We start from the raw sequence: 19639 nt of genomic DNA on the forward strand, positions 1-19639 counted from the left end.
AGAAACAATCAATGGACTGGAGGTCCCAACGAGGTCCAACATGTATTGTAGGGAAGGCATCTGAAGAGACAGCCTAGATGGACAAGAGTTGGTAGTAGGAGAGTGAGATATTTGATTAGTGATTTTGGAGACAATACATTTTCTAATACCTAGAAAGAGTAGACAGTGAACTGAGGTGGAAGGTCATGGTGCTGGGCCGGGTCATTTCTGTGGATACTGAAATCACCTAATACGATGGCAGGAGTTAGACAACTGACCAGGAGGTGTTATGTCTTCAGTGAACTACTAGAAAATTGGTAGATACTAGTAATAAAACAGGTAAGCTGATGGTTGGTGTAGCTAGGTGGCAGAAACCCCAGAGAAGGAGAAGATTTGCAGGAATATCGGGCAGAAATAATGTGGGGATTAAAGATGTTGATCTCTAAACACCAAAATATGAGGCATGTGGCATATTCCATTTGAAATAGCTGTGAGGGATGTTTCCATTAATTGTGAAGGGAACACTATGACAAAAAGCAAGGACAGAGGTGATAATGTTGCTTGGGGAGTTGGTGTTCCAGAAAAACAGAGTGGAAGTGATGGAGAGGGAGTCAGGAGTCAGGTATGAGTAAGATATGGATTTGTACAGATCCAGACAATGGTCAACATCACTGGGCATGGGAAATAGAGTTGATGAAAAGTAGACAAGTATGATGTAGACAGGTAGTGTTTGATCACTAGATAGACCAATGGCTCTCAACCAGGCTATTTTGTTTTTAGGAGGCATTTGGCAATGTCTGAAGACATTTTTGGATGGTACTGTTAGTGTATTTAGAAGGTAGAGACCAGGTATGCTGCTAAACATTCTATAATGCACAGGGTAGCTCCATACAACAAAGAATGGGCCTGCTCAGATATTACTAGTGCCACAGTTGAGAAACCCAGAAGTAGCAAAAGCAGCACAGGCATGGGAAAGAGATGTAGAGGATACCGGAAGAAACACATAAAGGACACCAGAAGAAACACAGAGTTTAGTTCAGCTGAGAGTAGGATACCAGCAGGGGTACAGGAGATAAAGCTAGAAAGGAGGCTAGGATCATACTATGCAAAGGCAAAGCAACTGGCACCTCATTAGAGGATAGAGGAGTCACTGAAAGCCTTTGAACAAATAAATGTTATATAGCATTACTGAGTTAGAAGGAGTTATGAACGGTTAGAGTCTTATCAGTAAATTTTCTTCAGCTCACAAGTACTTTCAATTGTGACTTTAATCACTTTAATCCTTTACTGATGTCTCATCTCTTTAACAAAACAGTAAGGCCCTGGATGAAAGATATCATGTCCCACAAACAGTAGGCTAGCCTGAAATTCAGACTTTAAGCTGCACCACTTTTAATAGCCTGTCACACACCTCCTTCAACTACCAAAAACAGAAAAAAATATGAAAAACCTTAACTTTTTCCCTCAACATTCCCTGTGTCTATTTAGAGGTGCTGAGGAACAAAGAAATGGCAGGAAGTATGAGGCAGAAAAAGATAAAAAGGCGTGAATCAATAAAAGAAGTATCTAAATACCTCCTGAAAAAGCATAAATGGTACTGCTAGATTTTTGAAAATATTCTTTTAAATCTAAAATATGGGTCACTAAACTTCAATCATTTTAACTCCTCCTCTTTAAGAGGAAGTCATTATTAACAATTTAAGTTTCTGAATTTGAACTTTTTTTTTAAAAAAAAAAAGCTGTTCTGTAAGTTTGTTTGGCTACCTCAGTCAACAGTTACTTTCTATGACGATGGTAATTTACAAAAACCTGACTATAACCAAGGCAATCTATTTCTAAGAGAAAATATTAAACATGATTTTTCTTTTCCTGTTCTCTCTGAAAATAAATTAGACACCAAACAAGGTCAGCAAGGCAATAATGTCCCCAAATGAATCAGACTCTTTCTGACAGGTAAAGAATTTAATCTACTGGCCGGCATAGTGTTCAGAATGCTATCACAATGCCAAAGAGTCACTTATTCCTTCTCCTGTGAACCAAATGGAGCCCTAGTGACATCAAAGTCACTAATAGCATTTCACTGGTACTTTGTTTATACTCTGGAAAAGCTTATTCACCAGATAATATTTCAGGGAACATCTGTCAGAGAGAGAAGCCCAATTCTTCAAACCACATGCATGGATCAGGCTAGATAAAACCCACAACAGGAGGAGTCTTTTACATCAAGGAGAGAGTGAGCCTTTCCCTGTACTTCTAATCAGCTCACATAATTGTTTCCCTTTCTTCACATATCAAATATTGAAAACTAGGAGTCATCAAACTGCAGAGAGTATAAGAAATGCTAGGCTGGGCGCAGTGGCTCACGCCTACAATCCCAGCACTTTGGGAGGCCGAGGTGAGAGGACTGCCTGAGCCCACAGGTTTGAGACCAGCCTGGGCAACTTGGTGAGACATCATCTCTACAATAAATCAAAAAATTGGCCGGGCGTGGTGGCGCATGCCTGTAGTTCCAGCTATTTGGAATGCTGAGGCAGAAGGATCACCTGAGTCCAGCAGGTCGAGGCTGCAGTGGCCGTGAGTGTGTCACTGCACTACAGCCTGGGAGATAGAGACTCCAACTCAAAAAAAGGAAATGTTTCCAGGGTATAAATAAATTAACTGGTATCATCTACTACTAATAATAAATTCAGTGAAAATGAGATAAAAGGTAAATGAAGCAATTCTATTAAATGAATTTTAACAGAGCTACATTTTATTTTCCTTCTTTAAAAGCACTTTCAGAGACATATCTTTGTAGACAGTAGTTTCTGTCAGAGAAAATTCAGAAAAACTCACATTTTCTATTTTTATTTATCAGCTACAATAAAGTCTCCCTTCCATTTCATGAGGCATATGTTTATACCTTTTAATATATTGTAGTTAGCCTTATAGTCTCCTGTAAAAAGTATATTTTGTTTTACTTCATATAATAATTATATTTTTATTCAACTGGAAAGTCAGTCACCTTTTTCTAATATTTTTATGGGTTGAAGGCCATATATAGCAATGACCTTATTATATGTCTTAAGCAATCTCTGTCAGTGGGGTCATTTATTCACTACATATGTATGCTTTTATTGTCAGAAAGAATACGTGATTATAAGATGGCTTTTCTGTTCCTTTTGTTCATATATCAGAATGCAATGAAATAACAGCTAACCTTTATTGCATAGTTCTTATTCTCCTGGCATTGTGCTGGATACTTTGTATGTACTTTCTCATTTGAATCCTCTCCTTGCAAGGTTAAAAGCTATCAACATCTCAACTTTTACAGATGAGGTATTTGAAGCTTAGGATAAATTATTTGCCCACCTGGCCAGTGGAAGAACAAGAATTGGAACCCAATCCACTGGACTCCAAAGCCTGTATCATTAACTATTTTGGTCCCTTGCCTATCTTCCTTCCTTCCTTCAGTCAAATATGTATCACTAGACATGAGCACTATGTCAGGAGCTGGAGCAAAACTGGTGAATAGGACAGAGTCACTCTCCCCAGGAGCTGACATTCTACTAGGGGACAAAGAAAAGTACATAAGCAATTATAATAGAATAGTGGCCTTTGTACTGTGGATCAAAGTCGGCTTCCCAGAAAAGAAAGTTCTCAGTTGAGACCTGAAGGATCTCAATGTCTGGGGCAGAGGAAATAGCATGCAAATTTCATATGGCAGGAGAAAAGCGGTAGGGGATAGAGACAGCTAAGGCTGGACTATTTGGCAGGGACCAGACCAAAAAGGTCCTTGTGCTCCATGAAAAGAAACAAGGATTCTTTTTGTTATAAGGTGCCACAAAGAGATTTTAAGCAAGGGTATGATAAGACCAGATCTCTAATTTAGATGTTAGGGTGCCATCTGGAGACAGGACTGGAAAGAAAGGAGACTGGTGGCTATGAGACCAGTCTGGAGACTACCATCATAAAGTAAGCAGCAGTCTAAACCTGGGTAGTTGCAACAGAATGCATTGAAGTTAATGATTTCTTTCTTTTCTTTTCTTTTTAAGAGACGAGGTCTCGCCAAGTTGCCCAGGCTGGTCTTGAACCTGTAGGTTCAGGCAATCCTCTCACCTCAGCCTCCCAAAGTACTGGGATTATAGGCGTGAGCCATCACACTCGGCCTTGATGATTTCAATAGGGTTTTAGGAGGTGAAATCATGAAGATTTGTAAAGTGATTGGATGTAAAGGAGAAAGAAGGGGGTAAAAAATGACTCTTGGAAATGGCTTGACAACTGGGGAGATGGTGTTGTCATCCACTGAGATAGGAAACCAAAGAGGTTTTAAGAGAAAGATAACATGCTCTGTTTTTGAATATACTGAGTTTGAAATTCCTGTGGGTTACAGCAGTGGTGAAATCAGTAACAGATCTAGGATTGGAGACATAAATTTGGGAGCAGGTGGCATAACTAATGTAACTGATGTAAGTTACAGAAGTTAAAAGTCAAGGAAGTGCTCAAGAAGAGTGCTCTGTGTGAAAAAAGAGCTCAGTACAAAATTCTGAGCTTTACCCACAACTATGGAGTACTGAGAAGGACAGGAGCCCACAGAGGGTTCCGAAAAGAAAGAAAACCAGGTTTCACGGTGGTCAAAGAAATCAAGAGTTATAAGGACATAAGAGTAGTGCATGTCTGATGCTGCCTAGAGATTAAATAAGAGTAAGAAGGTCAGAAGCCTGTGAGAAGTTCTGGGAATAAAGACTAGATGACTGGGTACCTGAAACAATGTGGAGGTGACAGATCACGGAGGTGACTATTAAATGGAACAGACAGTTAAAGATTAAAATCATTTGGAAAAATAATCTGTACAAAGCATTCTTTTTGTTGTTGATTAAAATGAGTTCATTAAAAAATAATTTGATGAACTCTGGAGACACAACTTAAAGCTCAATTTTCTAACTTGTTTGGTCACAGAAACTCAACGGCACTTTCCCCCCATTCTTGCTCTTGTTGTCTTGCTCCTTTTCATTCCAGTGTAAGCTGACTCTCACCCCAACCTCCCAAGCTCATTATAAAGTTGATCCTCCCTAGCATTTTTTAGCACAGAACTTTGCCTATGTGTTTCTTCATGATTCAGATGACTCTCCACAATGGCACATTTTCTTGTTCATTAGCTCTCTTCCCCAAGGGGCTGCAAACTTCACAAGGGTAGGGATGGCTACTTTTGCTCACATAATAACTGCTCAATACATGTTTGATGACTAAATGACCAAAATGGCAGAATTAATTTTATAGCAGAATCTGAAATTAACTGAATCTTTATATAGTGTTTTCAACTTGAGGGATATTACTCTGTAGTAGGTCATGAAATCAATTTCATTAACATTTAAAAACAAAGTGTACCACACAGTAAAAGTAAGCCTTGTCATGTAAAAATGTTTATGCATATATACGTATATATTTATAAACATACATGATATGACTATGTGTGTACAGGTTGTGATTTACAATATATTCTTCTTACAGTGCTATGAGAAACATTGTAAAGCCACTACATCAAGCTATGTGATATTACCCCCATTTTTACAAACGAGACAGTCTTAAAGAAGAAAAGAGTCTTGCCCAAAACCTACACTGTGAGGGGAAGAAATCAAATCCTGACCTGTTTGGATCATAACCATCACTCCCCACAGGGCTTTGGCTCTAGTTGCCCAGAGCCAGTGTCTGTGGTTGTTAAAAAATGTTCACTTATGCTTCTGTGATGATGAATACCTGAAAAATATGTCCATATGATATCAATTTCCCAGTTGACTGCAACTACTTTAGCTGATCTCAACAGCTTTACACATTAAATTTACCAGTTAGTGATTTAAATGAACAAATTTATCATGCACATAAGGAGACTTTTTTATTTCTGAAACCACAAAAAATAAATGTGTGTCAAATATCTCTGCACAGAATCAAATACATGTACAACACATTATTATCACGTGTGCTGAAATATAGTTATGTTTTAAACATATGGGAAGAGAATAATACTTCATGCAACAAATACCACAGGTTTTTCTGAACCAAAGCAATAAATTCTATGGTGTTATTTCTATGCAATACCTAACATGCCACACTATTATTGTAAGAGAAGTTAACTTAAAATAACATTTAATGCTGTTACAAAGAGGCTTTGTAACTGCTTCTGGTCAACATACTGCCCTGTTTATACTTCATAAGTCAGGGGGTTTTTTTTTGTTGTTAAAAGAGATCATATTTGTAATATTTATAGCATCTTCTCCTTCTCTTTCTTCATAAAAAAATTAGTTCATTTACTTTGTTAAAATACACAAAGTCAATAATATTGAGGTTATTGGAGTACTTTTTTTTTTAACTGTAAAAATTTGGTGCTCAAAAGCTAAACATCATGTGGAAACAACCAGATAAATCCAGAATGTGGGTCATTTTATAATACTAGTGTCCTGGATTGTTTAAAAAGTCATCATTATTTAGGGGAAAAAAAGGTGAGACTAAGGCTGGAATAAGAGACTACAGAGAAATTATTACTAAATGCACATGTAAAATCTGATCAGATCCTAAACAGGGAAGAAAAGCAGTTATAAAATATATTTTTACGAAAATTGGGAAAATGTGAATATGTGTTGGTTATCAGATGAAGTTACAGGATTACAATTAATTTTTTAAACATGCTAATAACGTTGTGGTTGTGCACTCTATTCTTTGGAGATGCATATTCAAGTATTTATAGGTAAAGTGTCAAGATATCCAAAACTCACTCTGAAACAGTTTAGGAAAAAACAAAGGCTGGCTTTGACCTCTCTCTCTGTACACACACACAGATGTTTACTTAGTGGTATCTCAAGAGACGCCATTCAATATTCTCAGGGATACAGAGTTCCTTCTTAAGTTAGATCATGGTAAGTAGCATTTATTACTGGGGACCTTTCCAATTAGCCTTTAATAACAAAACTTAACATGTCAAAAGAAATATACATACATATAGGAGAATATAATTCAGCTATAATATAAATGAGGTGATCTAAGTACTGAGATAGAATGATTCCTGGGAAATTAAACAAAAAGAAGGCAAAATAGTAAGTACCATCTATGATAAACCCACAGTCAACTTATTGCTAAATGGATAGAAACTGGAAACATTTCCCCTGAAAACTGGAACAAGACAGACACGGTTGCCCATTCTCACCCCTCCTGTTTAACACTGTGTTGGAAGTCCTAGCTACAGCAATTAGACAAGAGAAGGAAATCAGAGGTACCCAAATAGGAAAAGAGGAAGTTACGTTATCCCTCTTTGCTGATGATATAATCCTATGCCTCAAAAATCCAAGAGAATCTGTTAAAAACCTTCTTGCACTGATAAAGGACTGTGGCAAACCTGGAGTTCAAACAAGCAGGCAGAGAACCAAATAAAAATTACAATCCCATTCACAATAGCCACACACAAAAATGAAACACCTCGACGTCTTCCTAACCACAGAAGCAAAAAACCTTTACAAAGAAAACGGCACAGCGTTGCTCAAAAAAGTAAAGAAGACACAAACAAATGGAAAAGTATTCCATGCTCACGGATAGGAAGAATCAACATTGTTAAGATGTCCATCCTACTAAAGGCAATCTACAGTTTCAATGCAATACCCATTAAATTACCAAAATCATCCTTCTCAAAATGGAAGTGACAATACAGAAATTCATATGAAAATATACATGACCACAAATAGCCAAAACAATCCTCAGCAAAAAACAACAACAGCAACAACAAAACAAAAACAAACAAACAAACAAAAACAAAGCAGAAGGTGTCACATTTCTAGACTTTAAACTTTACAGTAAGGCTACAATAATCAAAATAGCCTGGTATTGGTATAAGAACAGGCATATAGATCAATGGAACATGACAGATTCTAGAAGTGAAACCTCAATTTCTCAACCAATTCATCTTTGACAAAACCTTCAACAACAACTGGAGAGAGGAGAACCTATTCAGCAAATGGTGCTGGGAAAACTGGCTGACCACATGTAGAAGAATGAAACAGGACCCCTACCTATCATCATACACAAAAATCAATTCCAAATGGATCAAAGACTTCAACATAAAACCTCAAACTATGAGAACCTTAGAAAATGCAGGCCGGGCTCGGTGGCTCAGCCTATAATCCCGCGCCTTTGGGAGGTTGAGGTGAGTGGACTGCCTGAGCCCGCGGGTTCGAGACCCGCCTGGGTAGCGAGACCTCATCTCTACAATAAATCAAAAAATCAGACGGGCATGGTAGTGCGCGCCTGTAATTCCGGCTACTCGGAAGGCTGAGGCGGAAGGATTGCCGGAGCCCAGCAGGTCGAGGCTGCGGTGCTCGGGAGCGGCTACTGCACTCCTGTCTGGGAGACAGAGTGAGACTCCAACTCAAAAAAAAAAAAAAAAGAAAATGCAGGATGATCAAGTATGGTGGCTCAAGCTGTAATCCCAGCACTTTGGGAGGCCAAGGTGAGTGAACTGCCTGAGCCCAGGGGTTCGAAAACAGCCTGGACAACTTGGCAAGACCTCATCTCTACAATAACTCAAAAAATTAGCCGGGTATGGTAGCACGCACCTGTAGTTCTGGCGGCTACTTGGAAGATTGAGGTAGAAGGATCGCCTGAGCCCAGCAGGTTGACACTGGGGTAGCTGTGAGCATGCTACTACACTCCAGCCTGGGCAACAGAGTGAGACTCCAACTCAAAAAGAAAAGAAAAGAAATGCAGGAGACACCCTTATAGAAATTAGAGTAGGCAACCAATTCCTGATCAAACCCTAGATGCCCATGCCATCAGAAATAAGATAGACAAATGGGACTGCATTAAACTGAAAGCTTCTGCAAAGCAAAAGAAGCCATCAAGAGAGCAGGGAGATAGCCCACAGAATGGGAAAAAATATTTGTCAACTGTATATGTGACAAAGACCTAACATCCAGGATCTACAAGAAACTCAAATGTGTTGAAAGGAAAAAAAACCAAACAACTACATTAAAAAATGGACAAAAGACATGAATAGACACTTCTCAAAAGAAGATATATGGGTAGCCAACAGACACAAAAAAAGTGTAGTCTCACTAATCATCAGAGAAATGCAAATCAAAACCACATTGAGTTACCACCTAATCTCAGTAAGAATGACCATCGTTAATAAAACAACAACAACAACAACAACAGATGCTGGGGAGGATGTGGAGAAAAGGGAATGCTTTTGCACTGTTGGTGGGAATTCAAACTAGTTCAACCTCTATGGAAAACAGTGTGGCGATTTCTAAAAGAGCTAGACATTGACCTTCCTTACGACCCAGCAATTCCCCTTCTAGGAATGTACCCGAATGAACTCAAATCACTCTACAAAAAAGGCACCTGCACATGTTTACTGCAGCACTATTCACAATAGCAAAAACATGGAACCAACTGTGCTTCCCACTGAAAGAGGACAGGATCAAAAAAAGTGGTACAGGTACACAATGGAATATTATGCTGCCATAAAGAAGGACAAACATATAGACTTCGCAGCAACTTGGATGGATTCAGAGTCTACAACACTCAATGATCTATCACAGAAAGAAAGAACTGAGTACCACATGTTCTCATTCATAAGTAGACCCTGAACACTTATCATAATATGGTAATAAAGGGATTGGCAGTAGTGGGATACTGCTGGGGGGAGGGGGGTAGGGAACAACATCAATAAGGGTCCCTGACCTCAAACCAGGTGAAGTGGGTACCAAAGGGAGGTCCAAACTTTACCTGTACAATGACCACTTGTATACCTAATCCTTGTATCCCACATCTTAAAAAAAAAAACAACAACAACAAAAAGAGTAAGTTACAAAATGGTATGTAAGACCCTCTTTTTTGGTAATTATTTTTAAAATGTGAAATAATTCATATAACCTAAAAAAATCTATCAAAATATAAAGAATAATGAACACTCATATACTCTCTGTTCCCTTAATAGATTACTCCGTCACTCAAACTCATTATGTCTCTATTAAATCTTTTATCCTCCTTCTTTACAAAAATTACTGTTATTTCCTCATTGTTCTTTGTAATTTACTCACATACACAACACACATACATAATATATATTGTTTAGTTTTGCATGGTTTGAACTTTACCTGTTATCATTCTTCTAAGATTTTTATCTGCTTAACACTGTTTATGAGATTCATCTACCTGAATGCGTACAAGCTTTAGATTTCTTTTTACTTATAATGAGAGCAGTTTCTGCAATTAAGTTTTGCAAATGTCATGGTGTAAACTGCTATCATGTGGTTTTCATTTAATTTCTCTAATTTCTACAGATGCTGAATATGTATGTTTATTGGCCTTTCCTATTTATGTTTTTCTAATATGCCTGCTCATATTTTTTGCCCATTTTTCCCCTAGTAGTTTGTCTGTCTTTTTTTTTTTTGAGTTGGGTCTTACTCCATTGCCCAGGCCAGAGTGCAGAGGCATACGCATGGCCACCCCAGCGTCGACCTGCCGGGCTCTGCTGATCTTCCGCCTCAGCCTTACAAGTATCTGAAACTATAGGTGTATGCTACCATATTTTTGATTTATTGTAGAGATGAGGTCTTTCCAAGTTGCCCGAGCTGGTCAGTAGTTTCTACTTGATTTATAGGAGTTCCTGATTTTGGAACTCATTTCTTAGTAGATTACATATGTTGTAAATATCTTCTCCCAATTTGTGGCTTGTCTTTCAGTTTATTATAATGATATTTTCTGATGAATAGAGGTTTACATTTTGATATAGTACTTATATCATTAAAAAACAAAGCATAAAACAAAAATCACATGTTTCCTTGTGGGCAGAGAACAGGTTTAGCAAAACAATATGCTGAACACAGAGCAAAACAGTAATTATGTTAATATCCAGGTTTCTGGTAATGTGAATCTTTTGTTTTCTGCACCATTTGTCTACAATGTTCGGGCACTTAAAGTGAGTATGTATTACTTTATTCTCAACTGGGTGATCTTTTAGGGATTTTATGGATAGGTTTTAGGGTATTTATAAACAATTTATTTTTATAAGTATTTTTGTTGACAGAGTTTCCATAACTAGATTCTAAACTAGATTCTAATGGGGTTTGGGACTACAGGCATATTAAGAACACAGGTCTAATCAATTATGTTAAACGTATGTTAAATGTAAGTTTAAAGGTATAAAGACTCTTGGGTTTCATGGGGAAGTGATTTAACCTCTGTATGTTGGTTTCAATACATGTGATGGGGCTAATAATAGAACGTATTCCATGAGGTGGTTGTGAGAATTAAATAAGCAAATATACATAAAGTACTTGCAATAGGGCAGGCTCATCTAAGTGCTCAATAAATGGTATTTATTTTTCTTATTATTTAATCCTGACTATTTCAGATAAAGACTAAAAACTACGGCAGATTTGATGCTTTGAAAGGCTTGTCATTGGGACGGGGTAAAAGGGGTATTTCTCTGGATAAAAAGTCATGGTACCAATAGCTATGAATTAAGCAAGTCTAATATTGTCAACACAGAATATCTATGAAGTTTCTCTCAGAAGTGTTTACTCAAGGAATAAACGTGTTGAAGTATCAGAGAAGTTAAAGTATACTTGCAATAACACATTTTCTCTTACTTTGTCTCTCTGATGCCCCTTCCTTATCAGAGAACATAATATCACCAGAAACAAGTGCAGTTTTTAGTAAATAGGTCTCTTCATCTTTGCTGATAAAGATCAACTATTTTTTGGAACAGAATTTGAATCAGTTCAAACTGAATGCATTTAGATGTGATTCACAAGATAACCTCACGATATCTTAAGGTTGAAGTGATTTGATTTGTATTTTTAGAAAAATGAACAAAATTCTTGAGAAATGTGTCTATTACTTTCTACATCTGCTTAGATAAAATTCTCACAAAGTCTCTAACCATTGTATATATTTCTGAAAAACTTATGGAGTTTTTACAAGAAAGCCCATTCAATAATGTATGTTTTGAACCTCTGCAAACAAACACCAACTTCATCAAGAGCTCCCTTTGTTAACTGTTAAATCTTTAGTGGAAAGAGGTCTACCAATTAGGGACAGTTTGAGTACTTAAAAAATATGCTAGATGTCCTTAGGTTCTGTTCTGCTGTAGCTTCAGTTCTGTTGCCAAAAATATGACTATCTATTCAACAGAAAGCCATCAAGTTCCTATGTGGTACCAGACACTGTACTGGAGGAATGTCAGTGAACAAGTCAAACAAAAATCTCTGCACTCATGGAGCTTATATTCTAGTACAGAAATGAGAAATAAAAACATTAAGTATGTAGTATTTTAGCAGGTGAAAGAGCTTTGAAGAAAAAGTAAAGAAGAACAAGGGCAAAGGAAAATGCTTAAAAGTTGCAATTTGGAATACAGCAGCCCTTGACTGAGAATAAAACATTTAAGCAAAGAAAGAGGAAAAGTATGTTTGGAGAAATAACCTGAAATAGGTGATATGGCTATCTGGAGGAAAAAAAACAGCTCCTTAACCCAAGCGCTAACCTGGATCTTGCCTTGTAAGGGTTTAAGGAACAGCAAGTGTGGCTAGCTCATACCATCAAGTGGGAAAAGTATAGGATAAAAGGTCAAAGAGGTAATGGGGGGGTCAAAGCATGCAGAGCCTAGAAGGCCACTTTAAGGATAGTGCTCTAAATGTAGTGAAGAAGGCACTAGAAGATATTGAGAAGAGTAATTTTCATTTTTAAAGGATCACTGCAGCTCATGTGTTAAAACCAGACTATAGGGGGAGAAGGGTAGAAGCAAGAAAACCAGTAAATGGAATAATGCAGGTGAGAAATGATGGTGTCTTGGACCAGGGTAGTTAGAAGTAATCAGGTTGTGGTAGTGGAAAGAGATCAAGTTGTGTATATATTTCAAGGGAAGGAAATAATATCTTAGACTAGGATGATTATAGTAGAGTTGGTAAGAAGTGATCAGGTTGTGGATATATTTTGAAGGAAGAATGAATAGGATCTCCTAACAAACTTGATGTAAGGTATGAAAGAAAAGAGGTGGCAAAGATGGCTCCAATGTTCTGACAGAGAAATGGGAAGGAGAGGGCTGACATTTAGTGAGATGGGAAGATTATGGGTTCAGGTGGTTTAGGAGGACAGATCAAAGATTCAGTTTGGGAAACGTGGTTTGAAATGACTGTCATACAAAAAAAAAAAGAAGCGGAGATGGCTAGCTGGAAGATGGATATGTGACTTTGGAGCTCAAGGGAGGACCAGCCTGGAGATATATACACTGGTTACTAGTATGTAAGTTGTCAGCATGTAGATGGTACTTAAAGCCATGAGATCACCAAGAGGGTGCAAGGAGAGAAGGATAAGAATCTTGTACAGCTCCATCAAATACACTACATATAAATGATATTTTGAGTATTAATGTGCATCTGGGTCCGAAATTTTGCTGCATTTTAAAACAGTTAAGACATAAACAGTGCCCAGTCAGGTGCGGTGGCTCAAGTCTATAATCCCAGCACTTTGGGAGGCAGAGGTGAGAGGACTGCCTAATCCCAGGAGTTCGAGACCAGCCTGGGCAACTTGGCAAGACTTTGTCTCTACAATAAATCAAAAAACAGCCGGGTGTGGTGGCATATGCTTGTAGTTCCAGCTATTTGGAAGGTAGAGGCAGAAAAATCACCTGAGCTCAGCAGGTCGAGGCTGCGGTGGCTGTGAGCGTGCCAAACAAAGTGAGATTGCAACTCAAAAAAAAAAAAAGAAAAAAGAAAAGAAAAGAAAAGAAAAAATACCTAATTAGTGTCTTTAAAAATCAAGTTTAAACTTTTAAATACAGAATGGAATGATGTCTTGCTATAATCGCATCATTGAGGGTCATACTACAGTATACAGTAATACTTGAGTCTAGTGATTTTGTTTTTCATCTTTGAACTCTTAGTTCCTAGCACAATGCCTGGCATAGTACAGGCCCAGTAATTAATTTTGAATTTGAAGAAGGAATAAAAAGTAATTGTATTGTTAAATAAATAAAATAAATCCCTTAACCAATGATTCAACACTTGCCCTTTTAAATGCTAACGGACCCCATTCACCCTACACAAAGTCACTAGAGAGACATTCTGAGTATGAACAAGTTCTAAAAGTAAAACATATACTGGGCTTGACCAATAAATGTGAGGCTAAAGGTGATGTAAAATGATATCTTTACAGTTTTGTAATAAGCAGACAAATGACTTAATAAAGAAAATGGTAAAGAATCCCTGGGGTGAAGAGTTATATATTTTATATCATCTCATCAACAGACCAGCTAAGTTTATCTATTTGGTTGCATCTCAGGGATAGATGTCAGAACCATGATAACTATTTCATAAAAACAATAAAGAAAGAATAGGGTGGTACCCACAGAGATGGTTATAATCTATCTGACTTGTCACAGTCAAGATTTTTATCTAAGTTTGATATATAAATGTATCAAATATATTATATTAGTCTTTCTTATTACAGCCAGAACCAACTATTTGCTGAGGGCAGGATTTCTCGAGCTTTTTGGGCTTAGGATCTCTTTACACTCTTAGAAATTACTGAGGATTCCAAAGAGTTTTTATTTATGTGAGTTATGCCTGCTGATTTTTACCGGATTAAAAATTAAAACAGAGACCTTTTAAAAACGTAAGGGTACATAAGCAGACACATAAGATGTCAGAGTAATGACATCATAACATGTTATGAAGTCTCTGAAAAACTCCACTGTATACTCGTGAGAGAGTAAGAGTGACAAAAGCAAATAATGTCTACAGTTTTTAAGAAAATCATTCTGACCTGGTGGACCCTTTGAAAAGCTTTTTGGACTCTTCAGGGATACCTGAACTTCTTTTGACCTAGAGGAAGATTAGGGTTGTTACAGCAAGTCTGTAAAAAGAGTCAATATTCAGCTTTTAACTTCTAATATAGCAGTTTTTTAGTCTCTAGAGAATAAAGGTATAGAAAGCCAGGTTTTGCTGAGAATTAAAAACAGATTAATAAATTCCCATAATTCTATTTACATATTAAAAGAAAAACATGGGTATCACAAATTTTACTTTAAATGACAGGGAGAAGGAATTCAAGTCGTCAGGTTACTTAGGGAGGCAATGAAAAGCCTTGGAGCAAAGAACAGGAGTCAGAGATCCAAGGAGGACAGAAGAGATCTGATGCCAGTTTACTTGACTACTCCTCCTGGCCTCAATCTCAGGATCCCAACCTGAAGGGGGATATCACTGAAAATACAAATGATGAAGTTGAAGGGAAAACAGTACAAAGGGAACTGGTCCCTGCTTCCTGCTGGAACTCAGGGAGGAGTCTTTCTTTTAAGATGACAGGTATCTACAGGGGTTCTCTTTAGGAATGCAGAAAAGTAAGTGGTCTAGGGTCTAACCTAGTATTCTCAAACTTCTTAATGTCACTACATATAATATTCCTTTTAAAGTAAGTCTTTTTTTTTTTTTTTTTGAGTTGGAGTCTCACTCTTTCGCCCAGACTGGAGTGCAGTGGCCGCTCCCGGCCACCGCAGCCTCGACCTGCTGGGCTCCGGCGATCCTTCCGCCTCAGCCTTCCGAGTAGCCAGAATTACAGGCGCTCGCTACCACGCCCGGATAATTTTTTGATTTTATTGTAGAGATGAGGTCTCGCCTGACCAGGCGGGTCTCGAACCCACGGGCTCAGGCAATCCACTCACCTCAGCCTCCCAAAGGCGCGGGATTACAGGCTGAGCCACCGAGCACGGCTTGTAAGTCTTTTTTACATTTAGATTTAATAAATCTCTTATTGAAATGGCCAATAATTTGGACTGTTCCTTTTTTATGGCAAATCTATAAAAAGAAAAGTTGCACAGATACTACAATGGAGGACAGGGTGGGTTAATATCCATAAGCCCGGATGACGTACACAGGCACCATCAAGGGTGGTTGCCAGGCATGCTGGGCCTGTCCTCAAGCCCCCTGCTGGTGTATGTATGGTGGAGAGGGCTGGTTGATTCTTAGGCTCCCAAATTACGTGAGCAGGCTCCAGGAGGTTGGGCAGGTTCATCCTCATGCCCCAGGAAAGCGTGCATGGGAGCTAATGGTACCAAGGAGAGCAGATTGATCCCCAGACCACTGGACACCACCTACAGGCACTAATAGGGGCAGTCCTGGAGACAGACTGAGCTCCAGGGTCCCAATAGAGTGCCTAGACACAGGCTATGATTGACAGTGTAGACCTGTCCTCAGGGTCATGATGGTGCATATGAGCACAGGCTGTGGTGAGTAGGACTCCTGGATGCCACACTTGACTGCTGGTGGTGGGTAGGAAAAATTGATCACCAGGCCCCCAGATTCACACATAAGCACTGGTCGGGGTGGCACCAGGTAGGGAGAAGCTGTTGTGAGGTGTTTGGTGGTCTGTGCTCACTTCAGTGGAAACAAGCACTGTAGGCCTCTGGATAGTGTGTGTGGTTACCAAAACTAGTGGCCATAGATGGAATGTACTTGTCCTCAGGTCCCTCGATGGTGTGTCACAGGTAACAACAGTGGCAGGTGCGTTGTTTGACTCCCTAGCCCCTATATAATGTGCATGGATAGTGGCAGGGGACAGTCAGGCCTGTTGTCAGAGCCCCCCAATGGTGTGCATAAGCGCCAGCTATTGCAGGCAGGGTGAGTCGATACCTAGGCTACCATATAGCGTGCTTGGGTGAGAGTGACAGTTTGCAGAGTGGGCATGCCCTTAAGCCCCAGGACAATGAACAGGATGGCAGGTTCCCAGACCCCCTGAAGGTATGTACAGGAGTGCGGCAGCCCTGGTACAGGTCGATAGGTGAGGGGACAGGATTGCTTTCAGTGTTAGTGGCCCCCCAGACAGGAGGTTCTTAGATTACGGGGAATGTGTACTTTGGCTAACTTTGTCTCAAGGGCAACTTCCCCAATGCTGCACAGCCCATTCCTCAGGCTGTAGGACACTGAAGGGGATACAATACTGAGAATATGGCTGCATCTCTGGGTCCAACTGGTTTCACAACACTGCAGCCTTATAGGTGGACATGGGGCTTTTTAGTGGGGCTCCAGAAATATGGAAATACGGAGGCTCTTGGGTCCCAGAGTAATATGTAGTCTTGTGGGGGCTGGGCTCTCAATATGTCGATGGACTACAGTTGTTTGGATCTCAGGAAGTTTGCGAGACACAGTGTGAACTCCCTCTCTGGAAAAATGCAGCTGCATGTACTCTAGGCAGCTCCCTATATGAATTTCAGGGCTCATAAGGGCTAATGGAATCTACTATGGCTAGAACTTCAGGGAATCTGTGGTGCGCATGTGGTCTGCTGGGAACCTCTCTTAACTCATTCCTGCACTGAAAAGTTTCTACTGGCTCTTACGTGATCCTGAGTACATGCTTCACTTCCCTTCCTATGTCTCAGATGTTCCCTGTCACTTCCCTACTGAATTCCAGTATTCCCGCTTAGATGCGCTATTTGATATGTGATTACCTATTTGCTCTTTTGGGCCTTCTTTGCAGAGAAGGCAAGTGCCAGATGCCTCTAGTCAGTCATCTTGAAAATTGTATAAGGTAGATTTTGCTGATTGCGAAAGAACACCCAAGAACTCTTTAAAAATTACTGAAATGCAAAGTCCATACTGTCTAAGGAAGTTGAATACCTCTGAACTACAAGTAAGTTTCTAAAACCTCATTAAGATAGATTTTTCCTAGAAAGGATTTATAAAAAAAGTTTGCATGTATGTGTATAATAGGAATAAGATAATAAAAAGAAGCTTATAACTATAGAATCTCCTTATGCTTAAAAGTGACTTATTAAGATAACTTCCATTGCAGTGTAGTCAGCATCTTATTATTGAGGATTTCATATGAATTAGCATACCAGATAAGTCACACCAAAAATAACTTGTTTTCTTTTCTTAAATTCTTTCTTTTCTTTCCAACAAAAATATTTATTTAAGAAGGTAAGATCTTAGAACTATAAAAAACTTACTGAACAAAAGATTAAATTTGTGGCTTGTTTTGATTTAAATCAGTAAAATCCATCGTATATTTGGGCACTAACATTTTTTCAACTTTGCAAGTTGTATTTTAATAATAAAAATGCTCCAGCAAAATTCTTAAACAATCTAGAATTGATAAGAGATTTAGATTTAGATTACACAATATTATTTGCTACACAATATTATTTCTCAAATAAGATTTAGAGCTTTAATCATGGAACATTTTTCCCCCCTGCCTCTTTAAAAAAAAATTTTTTTTAAATAAAGATGTGGGGTACAATTCAGGGTTAGGTGCACAAACACTGATTATGTAGGTACCCTTGTTGATGAGGTATGCCCCTCCCTCCCCCAGCAGTTTCCCTCAACTGCCAATTCCACACCCCCTCCCCTGACAGTTTCCCGTTACTGCCAAACGCTTTCTTATAGTATTATAATTGTTCAAGGTTCGCTTAATCATGGAACATTTTTAAAGGAAGTAAGTGTTACTCCCTTTAGCAGTCACCAGGACTGGTTTACTGATTTTACTTAGCACATTATATAAAAATGTCATTATAAAATCAAATTGTAAGTATTTGAAAACTGGCAAAAAATGGTAGGAAGCAGGGTAAACAAATCAAACATTTACATTTCCTGTCTCAACTGTATTTCACGTGACTAAAAAAATGAAGATAGCACGTCATTTTTAATAGAAAATTCAGTTATTTATGTATGTATGGGAGTGATAGATTTAGTGTGCCACCATTTTGAAACTCCTATTGAAATAATTGACCTGACAATGTTCATCAATACTAACCATTAGAGAGCATGATAGAGGATGATTCATGGTGAGGAAAGCTGAATCTGCTGATCAATTTTAATATCACAGAGGAAAGAGAACTTAAAATATGTTACCTAATAAGCCGAAACATGTAGCAACACCTAGGAAATATTATGACACACCCAACCCTACTCTCATCACCCACAAAAGATTTCTGATTAAAACAAATATTTCACATTTATGTGCAACTCACCTGCTGTAAAATCTTCAGTCAGATCAATAAATGCATGAGAATGCGGAATTCGCATTTTATTTTTAGTGGTCAATGCAGGATGCCATGATAAATTCCTAAAAAATAAAATAAAATACTTTTCTTAAGGTAAACATTAAATGAGAAAAACCTCTGAATGCAAAAAAATTTTAAATTTACTTATTTTTATGGATATATTTCACATACCAAAAATTCACTTTTTTAGCCTGTATAATTTAGTGGTTTTTTAGTATGTTCACAATTTGCAACCATCATCACAATCTAACTTCAAAAGATTTTCATCATCCTATAAGAAAAATTCTGTACTCATCAGTTACTCCCTATTTCCCCTCCCTTGAGCTCCTGGCAACTATCAATCTGCCTTCTATCTTTATACATTTCTCTACTCAGGACACTTCACATAAATGGGTTCACATAATATGTGGCCTTCTGTGTCTTCTTTCAGTTAGAATATTTTCAAGTTTATCCATGTTGAAACATGTATGGATACTTCAGTCCTTTCTATGGTGTCATAATATTCCATTGCATGGCTACACATTTTGTTTATCCATTCATCTGGACATTTGGCTTGTTTCCATATTTTGGTTGCTATAAACATTCACAAACAAGTTTTTGTATGGACATGTTTTTCACTTTTTCGGGGTGCACACCTCC

The 19639-nt window shown here is 38.3% G+C and overlaps 1 protein-coding gene across 1 annotated transcript in view; it reads right to left on the reverse strand.

Annotated features, from left to right (window-relative positions):
• Positions 1 to 19639, reverse strand: part of LOC103263302 (T-cell immunomodulatory protein) — a gene marked incomplete at its 3' end in the record, with an annotated part of 225243 nt that overhangs the window by 175170 nt on the left and 30434 nt on the right. The window contains exon 6 of the mRNA XM_021713910.1: positions 18968 to 19062. Within this exon, the coding sequence (XP_021569585.1) occupies positions 18968 to 19062 (95 nt within the window). The remainder of the gene's footprint in view (positions 1 to 18967; positions 19063 to 19639) is intronic.

Source organism: Carlito syrichta, unplaced genomic scaffold, assembly GCF_000164805.1.
Source record: "Carlito syrichta isolate Samal-C Ts95f unplaced genomic scaffold, Tarsius_syrichta-2.0.1 Scaffold304795, whole genome shotgun sequence".
NCBI classification, from domain to species: domain Eukaryota; kingdom Metazoa; phylum Chordata; class Mammalia; order Primates; family Tarsiidae; genus Carlito; species Carlito syrichta.